The following is a 24,422-nucleotide window of genomic DNA, read 5'->3' on the forward strand; positions in this document are numbered from 1 at the left end:
AGAGGAAGGTTAAGATAGGATAGAGGGATGAGAGGAGGAGTAGTGAGGAGGAGAAGAGCTCCCTCTCAGATCATTAAAAGTGTTCAAGGGATGCATGTGACCTGGTTGATCCCCCAGAGCATTTCCCTGCACCTGAGATAACATCTGCAAATCTGTAAACGCGACCAATAAACTTTGATTTGAGACACACACGTTCCTGTAGTCTTGATTCTGTCGAACATATTAGTATTCACAGACACCCCTTGGTCTGTGTGAGCATATACAGTGGGGCAAAAAACTATTTAGTCAGCCACCAATTGTGCAAGTTCTCCCACTTAAAAAGATGAGAGAGGCCTGTAATTTTCATCATAGGTACACTTCAACTATGACAGACAAAATGAGAAAAAGAAATCCAGAAAATCACATTGTAGGATTTTTTATGAATTTATTTGCAAATTATGGTGGAAAATAAGTATTTGGTCAATAACAAAAGTTTATCTCAATACTTTGTTATATACCCTTTGTTGGCAATGACAGAGGTCACACGTTTTCTGTAAGTCGTCACAAGGTTTTCACACACTGTTGCTGGTATTTTGGCCCATTCCTCCATGCAGATCTCCTCTAGAGCAGTGATGTTTTGGGGCTGTTGCTGGGCAACACGGACTTTCAACTCCCTCCAAAGATTTTCTATGGGGTTGAGATCTGGAGACCGGCTAGGCCACTCCAGGACCTTGAAATGCTTCTTACGAAGCCACTCCTTCGTTGCCCGGGCGGTGTGTTTGGGATCATTGTCATGCTGAAAGACCCAGCCACGTTTCATCTTCAATGCCCTTGCTGATGGAAGGAGATTTTCACTCAAAATCTCACGATACATGGCCCCATTCATTCTGTCCTTTACACGGATCAGTCGTCCTGGTCCCTTTGCAGAAAAACGGCCCCAAAGCATGAAGTGTCCACCCCCATGCTTCACAGTAGGTATGGTGTTCTTTGGATGCAACTCAGCATTCTTTGTCCTCCAAACACGACGAGTTGAGTTTTTACCAAAAAGTTCTATTTTGGTTTCATCTGACCATATGACATTCTCCCAATCTTCTTCTGGATCATCCAAATGCTCTCTAGCAAACTTCAGACGGGCCTGGACATGTACTGACTTAAGCAGGGGGACACGTCTGGCACTGCAGGATTTGAGTCCCTGGCGGGGTAGTGTGTTACTGATGGTAGGCTTTGTTACTTTGGTCCCAGCTCTCTGCAGGTCATTCACTAGGTCCCCCCGTGTGGTTCTGGGATTTTTGCTCACCATTCTTGTGATCATTTTGACCCCACGGGGTGAGATCTTGCGTGGAGCCCCAGATCGAGGGAGATTATCAGTGATCTTGTATGTCTTCCATTTCCTAATAATTGCTCCCACAGTTGATTTCTTCAAACCAAGCTGCTTACCTATTGCAGATTCAGTCTTCCCAGCCTGGTGCAGGTCTACAATTTTGTTTCTGGTGTCCTTTGACAGCTCTTTGGTCTTGGCCATAGTGGAGTTTGGAGTGTGACTGTTTCAGGTTGTGGACAGGTGTATTTTATACTGATAACAAGTTCAAACAGGTGCCAATAATACAGGTAACGAGTGGAGGACAGAGGAGCCTCTTAAAGAAGAAGTTACAGGTCTGTGAGAGCCAGAAATCTTGCTTGTTTGTAGGTGACCAAATACTTATTTTCCACCATAATTTGCAAATAAATTCATTAAAAATCCTACAATGTGATTTTCTGGATTTTTTTCTTCTAATTTTGTCTGTCATAGTTGAAGTATACCTATGATGAAAATTACAGGCCTCTCTCATCTTTTTAAGTGGGAGAACATGCACAATTGGTGGCTGACTAAATAGTTTTTTGCCCCACTGTACTCTGTGATAGATTACTTCAGTCTCGGGATCTAAGGGTGAAGGCTCTGTGATTGATTGCTCTGGATTCATCTCCTTACGAAATGCTCAGTGATAGATTGCTCTTTCTTCAGAGTGTGCAGCAGTGTGTGTGTACAGTATGTAAAGTATGTGTATATGGTGTGGTCAGGACAATGTCCATAAAGAAAACAGGCACTTGTGTTGATCTGTAAGGAGTAGATATGTGTTTAAATTGATGGTAGTAGTCCACCTTTCAACACATTGCTGACATCTTTGGTTGTTTCTGGCCAGGAGGTTGGATTGGCTCTAAAGTTACCATCCTCTATGTCACTGACAGTTGTGTTAATCTATCTCTCTCCCTCTCTCCCTTTTTCTCTTTCTTTCTTTCTTTCTTTCTTTCTTTCTCTCTTTCTCTCTCTCTCTCTCTCTCTCTCTCTCTCTCTCTCTCTCTCTCTCTCTCTCTCTCTATCTTCATCTTCATCTTCATCTTCATCTTCATCTTCATCTCCCTCTCTCTCTCTCTCTCTCTCTCTCTCTCTCTCTCTCTCTCTCTATCAATTCAATTCAATTCAAGGTGCTTTATTGGCATGGGAAACGTGTTAACATTGCCAAAGCAAGTGAGGTAGATAATATACAAAAGTTAAATGAACAATAAAAATTAACAGTAAACATTACACATACAGAAGTTTCAAAACAATAAAGACATCACAAATGTCATATTGTATATATACAGTGTTGTAACAATGTACAAATGGTTAAAGTACACAAGGGAAAATAAATAAGCATAAATATGGGTTGTATTTACAATGGTGTTCTTCACTGGTTGCCCTTTTCTTGTGGCAACAGGTCACAAATCTTGCTACTGTGATGGCACACTGTGGAATTTCACCCAGTAGATATGGGAGTTTATCAAAATTGGATTTGTTTTCGAATTCTTTGTGGGTCTGTGTGATCTGAGGGAAATATGTGTCTCTAATATGGTCATACATTTGGCAGGAGGTTAGGAAGTGCAGCTCAGTTTCCACCTCATTTTGTGAGCAGTGAGCACATAGCCTGTCTTCTCTTGAGAGCCATGTCTGCCTACGGCGGCCTTTCTCAATAGCAAGGCTATGCTCACTGAGTCTGTACATAGTCAAAGCTTTCCTTAAGTTTGGGTCAGTCACAGTGGTCAGGTATTCTGCCACTGTGTACTCTCTGTTTAGGGCCAAATAGCATTCTAGTTTGCTCAGTTTTTTTGTTAATTCTTTCCAATGTGTCAAGTAATTATCTTTTTGTTTTCTCATGATTTGGTTGGGTCTAATTGTGCTGTTGTCCTGGGGCTCTGTGGGGTGTGTTTGTGTTTGTGAACTATCTTCATCTCCCTCTCTCTCTCTCTCTCTCTTTCTCTATCTTCATCTCCCTCTCTCTCTCTCTCTCTATCTTCATCTCCCTCTCTCTCTATTTTCATATCTCTCTCTCTCTCTCTCTCTCTCTCTCTCTCTCTCTCTCTCTCTCTCTCTCTCTCTCTCTCTCTCTCTCAGGGAGGAGAACATTGTTATTACCAGGGGATAGTGCGGGGCATCCCTGAATCCTTCGTGGCCCTCTCCACCTGCCACGGCCTACAGTGAGTATTCTGTGTCTGTGTTTTCCTCTGATCAGTATTTCCTTCCCCCTGTGTCCCAGTCTCAGGCCTAAATAGCAATTATTCCATTTAGGCATTATGCCAGTATAATTATTGCAGACTAGCTGATCTCTCTCTCTCTGTTTATTGTGTGTGTGGTCCAGTCATGACACGCAAAGGCCGCCACTCAGAGCTAGTTTCCTTTATGTTGTGTTGGTCCCACCTGGACCTGATCCCAAGGCTCTTACAGGGAGCTGAATTGAACACCAGGGAGCACCATTTGGGTAGCTTGATGCTACCAACCACCTCAACATACACATACAGTCATACTTTATTTCTCTTTCTGTTCACACACAAACACCTCTCTTCCTCTTCCTCTCTTTCTTCTCTGTCTCTCTCTCTGTCTCTCTCTCTCTCTCTCTCTCTCTCTCTCTCTCTCTCTCCATTTTCCTCTCTTTCTTCTCTGTCTCTCTCTCTCTCTCTCTCTCTCCATCTTCTCTCTCTGTATCTCTTTCTCTCTCCCTCCTCTCTCTCTCCCTCATCTCTCTCTCTCTTCATCTTCTCTCTCCATCCTCTCTCTCTTTCTCTCTCCATCCTCTCTCTCTCTCCTCCCTGCAGCATTGTCCTGTGGGACGTCTCTGTTTCTCAGGCTGGTATTTTTAGTTGTTCTCTAAAGCAGTGCTTTCTCTGAGAGAGAGATGGGTCAGCTGGAGAAAGCCCTGCAGCGAGGTGTGTGTGTTGTATGTATGTTTATGTGTGTGACTGTATTGGGATATATCCGGCAGTATTGGGCGTCTCGAATGCAGAGGAAAACACACACACACACACACTCAGAAGAAACACACACCTGCAGTGACACACATCTGTGTCAGTCAGAGAGACGCACCTCTTCTATATTCATCTCTCAGAGAGAGAGAGAGACAAAAGAGAGAGAGACAAAATAGAGAGAATGCTAGGGAAGCTGCAGGGCTGTTGTAATCATAGCCCACATGTTTTTTTTTACATTGTAGTCATTTAGCAGATACTCTTATCTGTGTCAGTCAGAGAGACACACCTCTTCTATATACATCTCTCAGAGAGAGAGAGAGAGATTCTCTTATGCTGAGTCTGGTCTTTACCATAATGTACATCCTGCCTTGCCTTCACACACCCTGTCGTGCTGCAATATAATATTAACAGCCGAAGTAGGATTGGGACTCAATTGAATGTACCTGTCCCAGTGTCCATCAGGCTCTAAACCATGCACAATGAGACTCAGAGAAAACTGTTCTTTTAAACCAGATATTCCCAAACTGGGGTACGCTATGCCGTCGGGGGTACGCCAAATAAAAGTGTGATTCACATTTAAATTTAAAAAATGTCAAACAGTACATTTATATTTTCCAACGGGGCTATGCATTTGAGTGAGGTTTTTATCTCGCCTGAGTAGCCTTGTTTCACTGACAAAAATCAAATTCAACCATCTAGTGTTCAGCGAAATAACAGCAGAATGTCAAATGCAGGTAGCCTTGTCAAATAATTAACATCCAATCACATTAACCGTTACTCTCTCGCAGAAAACCACTCTTGCGCAGACATTTTGAAACCAAATTTGAAAAATAAGCCATGGGAGTTTTTGCAGCGAGAATATTACGACTTTCGAGTAATAAGACATGTATAAAAGCAACAGATAGCATTAATAAGAAGGGCTAGAAAATCCACGTTTCAAGATTGCTTCGATCACGTGGACTGGGATATGTTCCGGATAGCCTTAGACAACAACACTGATGTATACGCTGACTCGGTGAGCGAGTTTATTAGCAAGTGCATCGGTGTTGTTGTACCCACTGTGACTATTAAAACCTTCAATAACCAGAAATCGTGGATTGATGGCAGCATTCGCGCAAAACTGAAAGCACGAACCACTACTTTTAATCATGGCATGGCGACCGGAAAAATTACCGAATACAAACAGTGTAGCTATTGCCTCCACAAAGCAATCAAACAAGCTAAGCGTCAGTAGAGAGACAAAGTAGAGTCGCAATTCAACGGCTCAAACACGAGACGTATGTGGCAGGGTCTACAGTCAATCACAGATTACAAAAAGAAAACCAGCCCCGTCGCGGACACCGACGTCTTGCTCCCAGACAAATTAAACAACTTCTTTGCTCGCTTTGAGGACAATACAGTGCCACTGACACTACCAAAACCTGTGGGCTTTCCTTCACCATGGCCAACGTGAATAAAACATTTAAACGTGTTAACCCTCACAAGGCTGCCGGCCCAGACCCACTCCAATTTGCTTACCGCCCCAATAGGTCCACAGACGACGCAATCACACTGCACACTGCCCTAACCTAACTGGACAAGAGGAATACCTATGTTTCTGCCTGTAGGAGGGGAGGAGCAAGATGGAATCGTGGTCCGGTTTACCGAATGGAGGGCGGGGGAGACCCTTATATGCATTCTGGAAGGTAGTATAGCAATGGTCGAGGGTTTTAGCAGTGCGAGTACAGCAATCAATATGTTGATAGGATTTCGGAGCCTTTTAGGAGCCTTTTCCTCAAATTTGCTTTGTTAAAATCCCCAGTTACAATAAATGCAGCCTCAGGATATGTGGTTTCCAGTTTGCATAAAGTCCAATGAAGTTCTTTGAGGGCCGTCGTGGTATCTTCTTGGGGGGATATAGACCACTGTGGCTATTATTGACGAAAATTCTCTCGGGAGATAGTATGGTCGGCATTTAATTGTGAGATATTCTAGGTTGGGTAAACAGAAGGACTTGAGTTCCTGTATGTTATCATAGTTACACCATAGGTCGTTAATCATAAAACATTTACCTCCACCGTTCTGCTTCCCAGAGAGATGTTTGTTCCTGTCGGCGCGATGTACTGAGGACCCAACTGGCTTTACAGAGTCAGACAGTATATCTCGCTATGTTTCCATGAAGCAGAGTATGTTACAATCCCTGGTGTCCCTCTGAAAAGCAACTCTCGCCTTGAGCTCATCAATTTTATTATCCAGAGATTGGACATTAGTTAGTAAAATACTCGGAAGCGGTGGGTTATGTGCACGCTTCCTGAGTCGGACCAGAAGACTGCCTCGAGTACCTCTGCTTCGCCGTTGTTGTTTTGGGTTGGCCTCTGGAAGAAGTTTGATTGCTCTGGGGAGAGTAAGCAAAGGATCCGCTCCAGGGAAGTCGTAGTCCTGGTCATAATGCTGGAAGTTCTGGTGAGTTACCGCCGCTCTAATATCCAATAGTTCTTCCCGGCTGTATGTAATGACACAAAACAATTCCTGAGCTAATAACATAAAAAATAGTACATAAACAAACAAAATACTGCAGAGTTGCTTAAGAGCTAGTCGCGATGCTGCCATCTCCATCGGTGCCATCATCAATTAGGAAGTGTCTTATCTGGTGAGCTACCGAGTGGCTAGGACAGGCAAGCCCCATACTATTGTGGAGGACTTAATTTTCCCTGCTGTTGTGGATATGGCTGGGACAGTGCTGGGGGAAAAGGCCAAAAAAACTATACAGACAAATACTTCATCAAACGACACTATTTTACGACGCATCAGTGACATGCAGGAGATGCTTTTAAACAATTACTGCTTCGCATTCAAGCCAGTGAATTCTATGTGTTACAGCTGGATGAGTCAGACGTGACGGGCCTGGCACAGCTCCTAGTATATGTCCGTTACGTTTATGGGGGTCAATTAAGGAAGACATCCTCTTCTGGAAACCAGGACAACATGAGAGGATATTTTTTAAGTACTGGACAGCTTTGTGACTTCAAATAGACTTTGGTGGTCAAGATGTGTTGGTATCTGTACTGATGGCGCAAAATCCATGACAGGGAGACATAGTGGAGTGGTAACGCGCGTGCAAGCAGTTGCTCCCGACGCCACTTGGGTACACTGCAGCATCTACCGAGAGGCTCTTGCTACCAAGGATATGCCTGACAGCTTGAAAGATGTTTTGGACACTACAGTGAAAATTTGTACTTTTTTTAAAGCAAGGCCCCTTTTTTAAAGCAAGGCCCCCTCTCGTGTATTTTTCACATTATGCAATGAAATGGGCAGCAACCATGTAACACTTTTACAACATACAGAAATGTGCTGGTTATCTATCAAGGGGCAAAGTATTGACACGTTTTTTTAAATTGAGAGACGAGCTTAAACTTCTTATGGCTGCAATCCCGGTAACGGGATCGATATGACAAAAACAAAACAAAGTGCAGGGCGCCAAATTCATAAAAACAGAAATCTCATAATTAAAATTCCTCAGACATTCATGTGTCTTATATCATTTTAAAGGTAATCTTATTGTTAATCCCACCAATGTGTCCGATTTCAAATAGGCTTTTCAGCGAAAGCACAACAAACAATTATGTTAGGTCACCACAAAACCACAATAATCACAGCCATTTTTTCCAGCAAAAGATAGCTTCCACAAAAACCAGAAATAGAGATAAAATTAATCACTAACCTTTGATTATTTTCATCAGATGACACTCATAGGACTTCATGTTACACAATACATGCATGTTTTGTTTGATTAAGTTCATAATTATATAAAAAAATCTGAGTTTACATTGACGCGTTAGATTCACTAGTTGCAAAAACATCAAGTGACTTTGCATAGCCACATCGTTTCAACAGAAATACTCATCATAAATATAGATGATAATACAAGTTATACACATGGAATTATAGATATACCTCTCCTTAATGCAACCGCTCTGTCAGATTTCAAAAAAACTTTATGGAAAAATAAACCATGCAATAATCTAAGACGGAGCTCAGAACAATAGCCAAATTAGCCGCCATGTTGGACTCAACAGAAACCAGAAAATACATGATAAATGTTTCCTTACCTTTGATGAATTCATCAGAATGCAGTCCTAGGAATCCCAGGTCCACAATAAATGCTTGATTTGTTTGTTAATGTCCGTTATTTATGTCAAATTAGCTACTTTGGTTCGCGCCTTCGGTAAACAATTCCAAAGCCAGAAAGCGCCTCCACTATAACGTGATGAAATGTCCAATAGTTCCGTAACAGTCAGTAGAAACATGTCAAACGATGTACTGAATCAATCTTTAGAATGTTGTTAACATACATATTGAATAACGTTCCAACCGGAAAATTAAATTGACTTCAGAAGAGCGGTGGAACGGATGTCCTCCTCATGTGAAGGCGCATGGTGAATGCGTGATCAGCACGTGGAAGTGATTACTCATTCCTGTCTCCTTCGGTCCCCCTTCACATTAGATTCATCAGACAAAGTTCTGTTGACTGTTGACATCTAGTGGAAGCCATAGGAAGTGAAAACTCATCAATGACTCGCTGTGATTTCAATGAGAACTTGGTTGAAAATTGGCACCCCCAGAAAAAATACAAACAGGAAGTGGAACTTCTCAGGTTTTTGCCTGCCATGTGAGTTCTGTTATACTCACAGACATAATTCAAACAGTTTTAGAAACTTCAGAGTGTTTTCTATCCAATATGAATAATAATATGCATATATTAGCAACTGGGAATGAGGAGCAGGCCGTTTAATATGGGCACCTCTGTGCACCTTTCATCCAAGCTACTCAATACTGCCCCTTCAGCCATAAGAAGTTAAAGTTTACTTCACTGACCATCATTTTCACTTGTCTGACCACTTGCATGATGACGAGTTTCTCACACGACTGGCCTATCTGGGTAATGTTTTTTCTCGCCTGAATGATCTGAATCTAGGATTACAGGGACTCTTCGCAACTATATTCAATGTGTTGGCAAAATAGAGGCTATGATTAAGAAGTTGGAGCTCTTTTCTGTCTGCATTAACAAGGACAACACACAGGTCTTTCCATCATTGTATGATTCTTTGTGTGCAAATGAACTCAAGCTTACGGACGATATCAAATGTGAAATAGCGAAGCACCTTTAGTGAGCTGGGTGCACAATTACGCAGGTACTTTCCCAAAACGGACGACACAAACAACTGGATTCGTTATCCCTTTCATGCCCTGCCTCCAGTCCTCTTACCGATATCTGAACAAGAGACCCTCATCGAAATTGCAACAAGCGGTTCTGTGAAAATTTAATTTAATCAGAAGCCACTGCCAGATTTCTGGATAGGGCTGCCCTCAGAGTTTCTTGCCTTGGCAAATTGCGCTGTTAAGACACTGATGCCCTTTGCAACCACGTACCTATGTGAGAGTGGATTCTCGGCCCTCACTAGCATGAAAACTAAATACAGGCACAGACTGTGTGTGGAAAATTATTTAAGACTGATACTCTCTCCAATACAACCCAACATTGCAGAGTTATGTGCATCCTTTCAAGCACACCCTTCTCCTTAATCTGTGGTGAGTTATTCACAATTTTTGATGAACAAATAAGGTTTTATATGTAGATGGCTAAATAAAGACCAAAATTATTGATTATTATTATATTATTATTTGTGCCCTGGTCCTATAAGAGCTCTTTGTCACTTCCCACGAGCCGGGTTGTGACAAAAACTCACACTCATTCTTATGTTTAATAAATGTATTGTATAGTGTGTGTGTGGCAGGCTTACAAGCTTGGCAAAAAACAACATTTGAGAGTGCGCTGACCCTGGTGCTAGAGGGGGTACGTAGCTGGAGGTTCAATGTTTGAAGGGGTACGGGACTATAAAAAGTTTGGGAACCACTGTTCTAAACCATCCACCATGAGACTCAGAGAAAACTGTTCTTCTTGTAGTACTTTATGGTGAAACAAAATGAAAAAGCACATTGTGACAGTGTGACCACTGTGTTAGTGTTTACAGACACACATTGTGACAGTGTGACCACTGTGTTACTGTTTACAGACACACATTGTGACAGTGTGGCCACTGTGTTACTGTTTACAGACACACATTGTGACAGTGTGACCACTGTGTTACTGTTTACAGACACACATTGTGACAGTGTGACCACTGTGTTACTGTTTACAGACACACATTGTGACAGTGTGACCACTGTGTTACTGTTTACAGACACACATTGTGACAGTGTGACCACTGTGTTACTGTTTACAGACACACATTGTGACAGTGTGACCACTGTGTTACTGTTTACAAACACACATTGTGACAGTGTGACCACTGTGTTACTGTTTACAGTAATCCACCATCCTGATCCTCCATCCTATCCACCCTCTCTCTCCTAGCCTGATCCACCATTCTGACCGTTGCGCTCTCATTGTGTGTAAGCTCGCGAGATCAGGATGGTGGATCAGACAATCTGTCTTCTGTCCTGGGTGATATTTAGTCTTCCGTGTGTGTGTGTGTGTGTGTGTGTGTGTGTGTGTGTGTGTGTGTGTGTGTGTGCTTGTGTGTGTGTGTGCTGACCCATCTGCGTTAGGCATACAGTCAGTGAACTCCCAATAAGGCTGTGACAGTCCCATCATAGCAGCCTGATATACAGAGCTATACGCTCAGAGATAGAGAGTGTCTGTGTGTGTGTATGCTCGTGTGTGTGTATGCGTGTGTGTGTGTGTGTATGCGTGTGTGTGTGTGTGTGTGCGTGTGTGTGTGTGTGCGTGTCTGTGTGTGTGCGTGTGTGTGTGTGTGTGTGTGTGTGTGTGTGTGTGTGTGTGTGTGTGTGTGTGTGTGTGCGTGCGTGCGTGTGCGGTCTGGCAGAGACAATTGGTGCTGAAGGTGAACTCTGTATGTGGAGCATCATCCCAGCCTGGATGTGAGGTGTGTGTGATGTTGATCCTCATTCCTAAAGTACACACTTTGACCTGAGCAATCTCCTAAAAAGCTTCTGATAACGTTAATTGATGATGTCCGCTTCACAGTCGCATGTCAGCCTGCATGCATGCACACGCACCCTCTCTCTCATACACACACACACACACACACACACACACACACACACACACACACACACACACACACACACACACACACACACACACACACACACACACACACACACACACACACACACACACACACACACACCTCAGCCTAGTTTACAGGGACAAGGGGACCTTCACATATATGCTGGATGGGAAATTGTTTTGTGAGTGTTTAAGATGATTGCTGCCCGTAATGACACTACAGAGGACGTTTACCTATCCTTCGTGTGTGTGTGTGTGTGTGTGTGTGTGTGTGTGTGTGTGTGTGTGTGTGTGTGTGTGTGTGTGTGTGTGTGTGTGTGTGTGTGTGTGTGTGTGTGTGTGTGTGTGTGTGTGTGTGTGTGTGTGTTTGTAATAATTACATCCCTAGAGCAGTAAAATAATATACATACATACATAACATACAGTTGAAGTCGGAAGTTTACATACACTTAGGTTGGAGTCATTAAAACTCATTTTTCAACCACTCCACAAATTTATTGTTAACAAACTATAGTTTTAGCAAGTCAGTTAGGACATCAACTTTGTGCATGACACAAGTAATTTTTCCAACAGAGACAGATTATTTCACTTATAATTGTCATGTTCTGACCTTAGTTCCTTTTTATGTCTTTATTTTAGTTTGTTCAGGGCGTGAGTTGGGGTGGGCATTCTATGTTGTTTTTCTATGTTTTGTTCTGTTGTTCTATTTCTATGTGTTTGGCCTAGTATGGTTCTCAATCAGAGGCAGGTGTTAGTCGTTGTCTCTGATTGGGAGCCATATTTAGGTAGCCTGTTTTGTGGGTGGTTGTTTCCTGTGTCTGTGTTTGCACACCATACGGGACTGTTTCGATTTTCGTTTGTTCTTTCACTTTGTTATTTTGTATTTTTGTAGTGTTCAGTTTTACATTTTAAAATGGACACTTACCACGCTGCAAATTGGTCCGATATCTCTTACTCCTCGTCAGAAGAAGAGGAAAGTTGTTACAATAATTCACTGTATCACAATTCCAGTGGGTCAGAAGTTTACATACACTAAGTTGACTGTGCCTTTAAACAGCTTGGAAAATTCCAGAAATGTATGGCATGGCTTTAGAAGCTTCTGATAGGCTAATTGATATTATTTGAGTCAATTGGAGGTGTACCTGTGGATGTATTTCAAGGCCTACCTTCAAACTCATTGTCTCTTTACTTGACATTATGGGAAAATCAAAAGAAATCAGCCAAGACCTCAGAAAAATAATTGAAGGTACCAAACGCATGAAGGTACCACGTTCATCTGTACAAACAATAGTACGCAAGTAGAAACACCATGGGACCACGCAGCCGTCATATACCTCTCAGGAAGGAGACGCGTTCTGTCTCCTAGAGATGAACGTACTTTGGTGCGAAAAATGCAAATCAATCCCAGAACAACAGCAAAGGACATTGTGAAGATGCTGGAGGAAACAGGTACAAAAGTATCTATATGCACAGTAAAACGAGTCCAATATCGACATAACCTGAATGGCCGCTCAGCAAGGAAGAAGCCACTGCTCCAAAACCGCCATAAAAAGCCAGACTACGGTTTGCAACTGCACATAGGGACAAAGATCGTACTTTTTGGAGAAATGTCCTCTGGTCTGATGAAACAAAAATAGAACTGTTTGGCCATAATGACCATCATTATGTTTGGAGGAAAAAGGGGGAGGCTTGCAAGCCGAAGAACACCATCCCAACCGTGAAGCACGGGGGTGGCAGCATTATGCTGTGGGGGTGCTTTGCTGCAGGAGGGACTGGTGCACTTCACAAAATAGATGTCATCATGAGGGAGGAAAATTCTGTGGATATATTGAAGCAACATCTCAAGACATCAGTCAGGAAGTTAAAGCTTGGTCGCAAATGGGTCTTCCAAATGGACATTGACCTCAAGCATACTTCCAAAGTTGAGACAAAATGGTTTAAGGACAACAAAGGCAAGGTATTGGAGTGGCCATCAAAAAGCCCTGACCTCAATCCTATAGAACATTTGTGGGCAGAACTGAAAAAGCTCGTGCGAGCAAGGAGGCCTGAAAAAACCTGACTCAGTTACACCAGCTCTGTCAGGAGGAATGGGCCAAAATTCACCCAACGTATTGTGGGAAGCTTGTGGAAGGCTACCCGACACGTTTGACCCAAGTTAAACAATTTAAAGGCAATGCTACCAAATACTAATTGAGAGTATGTAAACTTCTGACCCACTGGGAATGTGATGAAAGAAATAAAAGCTGAAAGAAATCATTCTCTCAACTATTATTCTGACATTTCACATTCTTAAAATAAAGTGGTGATCCTAATTGACCTAAGACAGGGAATTTTTACTAGGATTAAATGTCAGGAATTGTGAAAAACTGAGTTTAAATGTATTTGGCTGAGGTGTATGTAAACTTCCCAACTTCAACTGTATACAGATAAATAAATACAGAACAAAATAAACAGAAGTCATTTGAACCCAGTCTCGCACGAAGAGAAGATTCATATGGGAGACAAGCCTACAGTATAGACACTCTATATACACACATGCCATTTACCACATAGAAGCTAAATATTTTTACAATTTAATTATTGGTAGCCCTTTTTCTTTTATTCCAGGCTTTATCTAAATATTCCGCAAAAGGAAATACGCAATGGACAAAAAACTATTTCACGTTCTCCTCATCACTCAGCCACATAATGCCAGGGAATATCTGATGTGCTTTCTGGAATAAGAGCAAGCATATATCGTGGTAGAAAGAGCAATAGAGGATACAATGAGTTTCATTCTCTTTTTCTTCGAGGTCACAATAGTTACATAGTCTTTTCTCTTCCATTTCACCACAATACCGACCTGTTTCAAGACGCAGAGGCAATATCCCTGATCTTACCTGTTTCAATACGCAGAGGCAATATCCCTGATCTTACCTGTTTCAATACGCAGAGGCAATATCCCTGATCTGACCTGTTTCAATACGCAGAGGCAATATCCCTGATCTTACCTGTTTCAATACGCAGAGGCAATATCCCTGATCTTACCTGTTTCAATACGCAGAGGCAATATCCCTGATCTTACCTGTTTCAATACGCAGAGGCAATATCCCTGATCTTACCTGTTTCAATACGCAGAGGCAATATCCCTGATCTTACCTGTTTCAATAAGCAGAGGCAATATCCCTGATCTTACCTGTGCACATAGCGATCTCTTGCTTTTAGGTAGGTTATACATAATATATCTCTCACATACCAATTCTCCCTTAATCAAACAAAAGGTTCTCAATTTGGGCTTATGATTAATCTTGTATTGTTAGTTAGTAGTGTTGGTTACTAGTGTTAGTTAGTAGTGTTGTTTAGTTGTGTTAGTTACTAGTGGTAGTGTTGGTTAGTAGTGTTGCTTATTAGTGTTGGTTACTAGTGTTAGTAGTATTGGTTAGTAGTTTTGGTTAGTAGTGTTGGTTAGTAGTGTTAGTTACTAGTGGTAGTGTTGGTTTGTAGTGTTGGTTACTAGTGTTAGTAGTGTTGGTTAGTAGTGTTGGTTAATAGTGTTGGTTAATAGTGTTGGCTAGTAGTGTTACTAGTGTTGGTTAGTAGTGTTGGTTAGTAGTGTTAGTTACTAGTGGTAGTGTTGGTTTGTAGTGTTGGTTAGTAGTGTTGGTTACTAGTGTTAGTAGTGTTGGTTAGTAGTGTTGGCTAGTAGTGTTGGTTAGTAGTGTTAGTAGTGTTGGTTACTAGTGTTAGTAGTGTTGGTTAGTAGTGTTGGTTAGTAGTGTTAGTAGTGTTGGTTACTAGTGTTACTAGTGTTGGTTAGTAGTGTTAGTTACTAGTGGTAGTGTTGGTTTGTAGTGTTGGTTAGTAGTGTTAGTTACTAGTGGTAGTGTTGGTTTGTAGTGTTGGTTAGTAGTGTTAGTTACTAGTGGTAGTGTTGGTTTGTAGTGTTGGTTAGTAGTGTTAGTTACTAGTGTTAGTAGTGTTGGTTAGTAGTGTTAGTTACTAGTGGTAGTGTTGGTTAGTAGTGTTGGTTAGTAGTGTTGGTTAGTAGTGTTGGTTAGAAGTGTTGGTTAGTAGTGTTAGTAGTGTTAGTTACTAGTGGTAGTGTTGGTTAGTAGTGTTGGTTAGTAGTGTTGGTTAGAAGTGTTGGTTAGTAGTGTTACTAGTGTTGGTTAGTAGTGTTAGTTACTAGTGGTAGTGTTGGTTTGTAGTGTTGGTTACTAGTGTTAGTAGTGTTGGTTACTAGTGTTAGTAGTGTTGGTTACTAGTGTTAGTTACTAGTGGTAGTGTTGGTTAGTAGTGTTAGTAGTGTTGGTTAGTAGTGTTGGCTAGTAGTGTTGGCTAGTAGTGTTGGTTAGTAGTGTTAGTAGTGTTGGTTAGTAGTGTTAGTAGTGTTAGTTACTAGTCTTAGTAGTGTTGGTTAGTAGTGTTAGTAGTGTTGGTTAGTAGTGTTAGTAGTGTTGGTTAGTAGTGTTAGTAGTGTTGGCTAGTAGTGTTGGTTAGTAGTGTTAGTAGTGTTAGTTACTAGTCTTAGTAGTGTTGGCTAGTAGTGTTGGTTAGTAGTGTTAGTAGTGTTGGTTTGTAGTGTTAGTAATGTTAGTTACTAGTCTTAGTAGTGTTGGTTAGTAGTGTTGGTTAGTAGTGTTAGTAGTGTTGGTTAGTAGTGTTAGTAGTCTTAGTAGTGTTGGTTAGTAGTGTTAGTAGTGTTAGTAATGTTAGTTACTAGTCTTAGTAGTGTTGGTTAGTAGTGTTAGTAGTGTTGGTTAGTAGTGTTAGTAGTGTTGGTTAGTAGTGTTAGTAGTGTTAGTTACTAGTCTTAGTAGTGTTGGTTAGTAGTGTTAGTAGTGTTGGTTAGTAGTGTTAGTAATGTTAGTTACTAGTCTTAGTAGTGTTGGTTAGTAGTGTTAGTAGTGTTGGTTAGTAGTGTTAGTAATGTTAGTTACTAGTCTTAGTAGTGTTGGTTAGTAGTGTTAGTAGTGTTGGTTAGTAGTGTTAGTAGTGTTGGTTAGTAGTGTTAGTAGTGTTAGTTAGTAGTGTTAGTTACTAGTCTTAGTAGTGTTGGTTAGTAGTCTTAGTAGTGTTGGTTAGTAGTGTTAGTAGTGTTGGTTAGTAGTGTTAGTAGTGTTAGTTACTAGTCTTAGTAGTGTTGGTTAGTAGTGTTAGTAGTGTTGGTTAGTAGTGTTAGTAGTGTTGGTTAGTAGTGTTATTAGTGTTAGTTACTAGTCTTAGTAGTGTTGGTTAGTAGTGTTAGTAGTGTTGGTTAGTAGTGTTAGTAGTGTTGGTTAGTAGTGTTATTAGTGTTAGTTACTAGTCTTAGTAGTGTTGGTTAGTAGTGTTAGTAGTGTTGGTTAGTAGTGTTAGTAATGTTAGTTACTAGTGTTAGTAGTGTTGGTTAGTAGTGTTAGTAGTGTTGGTTAGTAGTGTTAGTAGTGTTGGTTAGTAGTGTTAGTAGTGTTAGTTACTAGTCTTAGTAGTGTTGGTTAGTAGTGTTAGTAGTGTTAGTAATGTTAGTTACTAGTCTTAGTAGTGTTTGTTAGTAGTGTTGGTTAGTAGTGTTAGTAGTGTTGGTTAGTAGTGTTAGTAGTGTTAGTTACTAGTCTTAGTAGTGTTGGTTAGTAGTGTTAGTAGTGTTGGTTAGTAGTGTTAGTAGTGTTTGTTAGTAGTGTTAGTTACTAGTCTTAGTAGTGTTGGTTAGTAGTGTTGGTTACTAGTGTTAGTAGTGTTAGTAGTGTTGGTTAGTAGTGTTAGTAGTGTTGGTTAGTAGTGTTAGTAGTGTTGGTTACTAGTGTTAGTAGTGTTAGTTACTAGTCTTAGTAGTGTTGGTTAGTAGTGTTGGTTACTAGTGTTGGTTATTAGTGTTGGCTACTAGTGTTGGCTAGTAGTGTTGGCTAGTAGTGTTGGTTAGTAGTGTTGGTTAGTAGTGTTAGTAATGCTAGTTATTAGTGTTGGTTAGTCGTGTTCTTTACTAGTGTAAGTAGTGTTGGTTACTAGTGTTAGTTAGTAGTGTTAGTTATGAAGGGGAGGCTCATTTACATCAGACCTGCAGTGTTTTTATGTCCTGACATGTACCAGTATAAACATGTACCAGTATAAACCATCCATAGACATGTACCATTATAAACCATCCATAGACATGCACCATTATAAACCATCCGTAGACTTGTATCAGTATCAACCATCCATAGACATGTACCATTATAAACCATCCATAGACATGTACCAGTATAAACCATCCATAGACATGTACCAGTATAAACCATCCATAGACTTGTATCAGTATCAACCATCCATAGACATGTACCATTATAAACCATCCATAGACATGTACCAGTATAAACCATCCATAGACATGTAGCATTATAAACCATCCATAGACATGTACCAGTATAAACCATCCATAGACATGTACCAGTATAAACCATCCATAGACATGTACCATTATAAACCATCCATAGACATGCACCAGTATAAACCATCCATAGACATGTACCAGTATAAACCATCCATAGACATGTACCATTATAAACCATCCATAGACATGTACCATTATAAACCATCCATAGACATGTACCAGTATAAACCATCCATAGACATGTACCATTATAAACCATCCATAGACATGTACCATTATAAACCATCCATAGACATGTACCATTATAAACCATCCATAGACATGTACCAGTATAAACCATCCATAGACATGTACCATTATAAACCATCCATAGACATGTACCATTATAAACCATCCATAGACATGTACCAGTATAAACCATCCATAGACATGTACCATTATAAACCATCCATAGACATGTACCATTATAAACCATCCATAGACATGTACCATTATAAACCATCCATAGACATGTACCATTATAAACCATCCATAGACATGTATCATTATAAACCATCCATAGACATGTACCAGTATAAACCATCCATAGACATGTACCATTATAAACCATCCATAGACATGTATCATTATAAACCATCCATAGACATGTACCAGTATAAACCATCCATAGACATGTACCATTATAAACCATCCATAGACATGTACCAGTATAAACCATCCATAGACATGTACCATTATAAACCATCCATAGACATGTATCATTATAAACCTTCCATAGACATGTACCAGTATAAACCATCCATAGACATGTACCATTATAAACCATCCATAGACATGTACCATTATAAACCATCCATAGACATGTACCAGTATAAACCATCCATAGACATGTACCAGTATAAACCATCCATAGACTTGTATCAGTATCAACCATCCATAGACATGTACCATTATAAACCATCCATAGACATGTACCATTATAAACCATCCATAGACATGTACCATTATAAACCATCCATAGACATGTATCATTATAAACCATCCATAGACATGTACCAGTATAAACCATCCATAGACATGTACCATTATAAACCATCCATAGACATGTATCATTATAAACCATCCATAGACATGTACCAGTATAAACCATCCATAGACATGTACCATTATAAACCATCCATAGACATGTACCAGTATAAACCATCCATAGACATGTACCATTATAAACCATCCATAGACATGTATCATTATAAACCTTCCATAGACATGTACCAGTATAAACCATCCATAGACATGTACCATTATAAACCATCCATAGACATGTACCATTATAAACCATCCATAGACATGTACCAGTATAAACCATCCATAGACATGTACCATTATAAACCATCCATAGACATGTACCAGTATAAACCATCCATAGACATGTACCATTATAAACCATCCATAGACATGTACCAGTATAAACCATCCATAGACATGTACCAGTATAAACCATCCATAGACTTGTATCAGTATCAACCATCCATAGACACCTATCCCTCTTAGTGCCGTTACAGACACACACAGTCCTCATCAGTTTCTGTAGAGAGGAGAGAGAGTGCTGGCATCCATCTTGTTTATGTCTGCAATGGCTGGCGGTCATATTGATCTCTCTTTTTCTCTCTCTCTGTCAGTGGGATGTTCTTTGATGGGAATCACACCTACATGATCGAGCCTGGAGGAAAGGACCGCGTCAGCGTGAGTACCTCGGCTAAGCCTGGCCTTGGCCATCCATTCGCACGCACGTACACACTCACACACACTGTGTAATAGTAGTCGTCTGGACTGAATGGGACTAGAAGCTCTTGCAGACCGGACCGTGAATGCAGATCACAAAGCAGCCCTTACGTTACACATCCCATAATTAACATTGACTTCAGAGTAGAGAGATTATCCACTAGGACAGAGCAGAGCTGACCAGCCAGTTAGTTCATGAGGAATAGAGAGTGATATAATTAAGCAATAAGGCACAAGGGGGTGTGGTATATGGCCAATATACCACGGCTAAGGGATGTTCTTAAGCACGACGCATCGCGGAGTACAGCCTGGATACAGCCCTTAGCCGTGGTATATTGGCCATATACCACAAACCCCCGAGGTGCCTTATTGCTATTATAAACTGGTTATCAACGTAATTATAGCAGTAAAATAAATGTTTTGTCATACCCGTGGTATACGGTCTGATATACCACGGCTGTCAGCCAATCAGCATTCAGGACTCTAAGTTTACCCAGTTTATAAACAGTATATGGTTGTATTTATGAGGGAGAGCTGATGGTTTAAAGCAGCATCTGTCGCCCTGAGAGAAAAGACCAAGCTCTGATTGTGATGTGTTGATGTGAGAGACACTTTATTTTCTGCGTGTGTTTTTAGGGTGGAGGTAATCAGGAAGGGAAGAAAGGTATATTTGTGTGTGCAGTGTTTCCCCTAGGATTCTTTTCATCAGTGGAGGCTAGCGTGGGGGGGGGGGGGGGGGTGAATTACTACTAGCGTTAGCGCAATGACATGCTAGCTGTTCCCATAGACATCCAGTCATTGAGCCAACGACTATCAATTAAAAAATGCATCTTGGCAGAAATATATTAATAAATCATGTGTGTGCGTGTGTGTCTGTATGTGTGTGCTTGTGTGCGTGCATGTCTATGTATGTTTGTGTGCGTGTGTGTGCGTGTGTGTCTGTGTGTGTGTGTGTGTGTGTTTGTGTGCGTGTGTGTGTGTGTGTGTGTGTGTGTGTGTGTGTGTGTGTGTGTGTGTGTGTGTGTCTGAGCGAGCGAGCACAAGTGCCTGTGCAGGTTTGTGTGTGTGTGTTTTTCAGGCATATAGAGCTGCCTTCTTGAGAGGAGAGGGGAGAGAGAGGAGAGAGAGGAGAGAGAGGGGAGAGAGAGGAGAGAGAGGGGAGAGAGAGGAGAGTGGAGAGTGTAAAATGAGAAGAAGGACGTGAAATGAGTCAGGGAGAAGGAGGGAAGAATAGAGAAAAAGGGAGAGAGGAATAGACAGAGACAGTGGGAGTGAGAGAGAGGAATAGACAGAGACAGTGGGAGTGAGAGAGAGGAATAGACAGAGACAGTGGGAGTGAGAGAGAGGAATAGACAGAGACAGTGGGAGTGAGGGAGAGAGGAATAGACAGAGACAGTGGGAGTGAGAGAGAGGAATAGACAGAGACAGTGGGAGTGAGAGAGAGGAATAGACAGAGACAGTGGGAGTGAGGGAGAGGAATAGACAGAGACAGTGGGAGTGAGAGAGAGGAATGGACAGAGACAGTGGGAGTGAGGGAGAGAGGAATAGACAGAGACAGTGGGAGTGAGGGAGAGAGGAATAGACAGAGACAGTGGGAGTGAGAGAGATGAATAGACAGAGACAGTGGGAGTGAGGGAGTGAGGAATGGACAGAGATAGTGGGAGTGGGAGAGAGGAATGGACAGAGACAGTGGGAGTGAGAGAGAGAGGAATGGACAGAGACTGGGAGTTGGAGAGAGGAATAGACAGAGACAGTGGGAGTGAGGGAGAGAGGAATGGACAGACACAGTGGGAATGAGGGAGAGAGGAATAGACAGAGACAGTGGGAGTGGGACAGAGGAATAGACAGAGACAGTGGGAATGAAGGAGAGAGGAATGGACAGAGACAGTGGGAGTGAGGGAGTGAGGAATGGACAGAGATAGTGGGAGTGGGAGAGAGGAATGGACAGAGACAGTGGGAGTGAGAGAGAGAGGAATGGACAGAGACTGGGAGTGGGAGAGAGGAATAGACAGAGACAGTGGGAGTGAGAGAGAGGAATAGACAGAGACAGTGGGAGTGAGGGAGAGAGGAATGGACAGAGACTGGGAGTGGGAGAGAGGAATAGACAGAGACAGTGGGAGTGAGAGAGAGGAATAGACAGAGACAGTGGGAGTGAGGGAAAGAGGAATGGACAGAGACTGGGAGTGGGAGAGAGGAATAGACAGAGACAGTGGGAGTGAGGGAGAGAGGAATGGACAGACACAGTGAGAATGAGGGAGAGAGGAATAGACAGAGACAGTGGGAGTGGGACAGAGGAATAGACAGAGACAGTGGGAATGAAGGAGAGAGGAATGGACAGAGACAGTGGGAGTGAGGGAGAGAGGAATGGACAGAGATAGTGGGAGTGGGAGAGAGGAATGGACAGAGACGGTGGGAGTGAGAGAGAGGAATAGACAGAGACAGTGGGAGTGAGGGAGAGAGGAATGGACATAGACAGTGGGAGTGAGGGAGAGAGGAATGGACAGAGACAGTGGGAATGAGGGAGAGAGGAATGGACAGAGACAGTGGGAGTGGGAGAGAGGAATGGACAGACACAGTGGGAATGGGAGAGAGGAATGGACAGTGGGAGTGGGAGAGAGGAATGGACAGAGGGAGTGGGAGTGGGAGAGAGGAATAGACAGAGACAGTGGGAGTGGAAGAGAGGAATGGACAGAGACAGTGGGAGTGGGAGAGAGGAATGGACAGTGGGAGTGAGGGAGAGGAATGGACAGAGACAGTGGGAGTGGGAGAGAGGAATGGACAGAGACAGTGGGAGTGGGAGAGAGGAATGGACAGAGACAGTGGGAGTGAGACACCCTAGAGAAATGGATGGAACCAAGTGTGTGTGTGTGCGTGCGTGCGTGCGTGCGTGCGTGCGTGCGTGCGTGTTCTCAGATGTTCTCAGGCAGTAGTGTTAGGTAAACATGCCCCACAGCTCTCTCTGTGTGCCTGTCTGTCAGCCAGTCTGTTTTAGAATAAAGTATTTACACAGTATTTAAACTGACTGATTACTGTCAGTCAATCTAGTTTACAGAGCCCTTCACAAAATAATGGTAGACCCAGACACATCTAAAACCCAGATGTGTTCACACAAACAGCAAGCGGAGCAAACAGCTTCCAAGCTGACGCCTGGCTGATCCGGTGGTATGATCCGGTTGGATGTGACTTTTATAAGACGGAGACGGCATGGCAGTCCGTGTGTGTTTCTGTGTGTGTGTGGCGGCATAACTCCTGTCTGCCATATGGCTAACCCATCTGCCCTCCTTCGACCTGGACAGAACTAGAACCACCAAGCCAGGCAGCAGGAAGGCAGCCAAGAGGAAACAGAACTACTAAGCCAGGCAGCAGGAAGGCAGCCAAGAGGAGCCAGAACCAGGGAGCAGGAAGGGAGCCAAGAGGAACCAGAACCAGGGAGCCAGGCAGTAGGAAGGCAGCCAAGAGGAGCCAGAACCAGGGAGCCAGGCAGCAGGAAGGCAGCCAAGAGGCACCAGAACCAGGGAGCCAGCCAGTAGGAAGGCAGCCAAGAGGAACCAGAACCAGGGAGCCAGGCAGCAGGAAGGGAGCCATGAGGAACCAGAACCAGGGAGCCAGGCAGCAGGAAGGCAGCCAAGAGGAACCAGAACCAGGGAGCCAGGCAGCAGGAAGGGAGCCAAGAGGAACCAGAACCAGGAAGCCAGGCAGCAGGAAGGGAGCCAAGAGGGTCCAGAACCAGGTAGTCGGGCAGCAGAAAGGGAGCCAAGAGGAACCAGAACCAGGGAGTCGGCCAGCAGAAAGGGAGCCAAGAGGGACCAGAACCAGGAAGCCAGGCAGCAGGAAGGGAGCCAAGAGGGACCAGAACCAGGGAGTCGGGCAGCAGAAAGGGAGCCAAGAGGGACCAGAACCAGGGAGCCAGGCAGCAGGAAGGGAGCCAAGAGGAATCAGAACCAGGAAGCCAGGCAGCAGGAAGGGAGCCAAGAGGGTCCAGAACCAGGGAGCCAGGCAGCAGGAAGGGAGCCAAGAGGGACCAGAACCAGGGAGTCGGGCAGCAGAAAGGGAGCCAAGAGGGACCAGAACCAGGGAGCCAGGCAGCAGGAAGGGAGCCAAGAGGGACCAGAACCAGGGAGTCGGGCAGCAGAAAGGGAGCCAAGAGGGACCAGAACCAGGAAGCCAGGCAGCAGGAAGGGAGCCAAGAGGAATCAGAACCAGGGAGCCAGGCAGCAGGAAGGGAGCCAAGAGGCTGACTAACATGGTTCTATGTGGGCAGGATGTTGGGACTGGGATTCTGGGATCGGTTCTCTGCAAGATGCTGCTGCTGTAGCAAAATCTGTGTGTTTGCGTGTGTGTGTGTGTGTGTGTTTGTTTGTGTGTGTAGGAGGGAGTTTATGCTGAGTTGTCTTTGTACAGAACACCATATGTCTGGCTCTCACGGTTGTGACACCCCCTGCCCTGCCCCCACCTGCACCACCCCGGACTGCCTGTCTCAATAAAAGATGGATATTATTATAGGGAATGTGAATTAAAGCTTCCATGTTTGGGCACTCCTCTCCTTTGCATAGAAATATGATTAACAGAATGTATAGACATGGTTGTTTCTCCCTTGTGATACTTCATGGGTGCACCGTAATGGTCTCTGTCTGGATTGTGTACATCTGTGGGCTGTTAGTACTCAGAGCACATAGAAAGGTGGTGGTGATCAGCATCACAGAATGTAACATTTAGAAAAACAGCCCTTCCTGGATGGTGGATTGGCTGGCTAACAAAGAACCAGTCATCTCAATGGGGATGCTCAGTGGATTCCCTCTCTGTACCCAGGACTTCCCAGACAACCCAGTCCCTCAGGCTGTGCTGGGGCCAGGGCTGGTTGGGGAGGTGTGGGGGATGGGGCTCGATGAAGACATGGTGGTGAGGGTGGAGGGTGTGAAGACGGGGGGGGGGGGTGAAGCTGATATCCTATGAATGAGGAGGCTTGGAGGGTAGGGTAGTGGTGGTGATAATATTATAATATTT

At 43.1% G+C, this 24,422-nt stretch overlaps 1 protein-coding gene across 3 annotated transcripts in view; it reads left to right on the plus strand.

Annotated features, from left to right (window-relative positions):
• Nucleotides 1-24,422, plus strand: part of LOC139573207 (disintegrin and metalloproteinase domain-containing protein 22-like) — a 105,837-nt gene that overhangs the window by 44,530 nt on the left and 36,885 nt on the right. For all 3 annotated transcript variants that reach the window (XM_071396410.1, XM_071396408.1, XM_071396411.1), the window contains 2 exons: nucleotides 3,389-3,471; nucleotides 19,316-19,379. In XM_071396410.1, the coding sequence (XP_071252511.1) occupies nucleotides 3,389-3,471; nucleotides 19,316-19,379 (147 nt within the window). The remainder of the gene's footprint in view (nucleotides 1-3,388; nucleotides 3,472-19,315; nucleotides 19,380-24,422) is intronic.

Source organism: Salvelinus alpinus, chromosome 4 (genome assembly GCF_045679555.1).
Source record: "Salvelinus alpinus chromosome 4, SLU_Salpinus.1, whole genome shotgun sequence".
Lineage (NCBI taxonomy): Eukaryota > Metazoa > Chordata > Actinopteri > Salmoniformes > Salmonidae > Salvelinus > Salvelinus alpinus.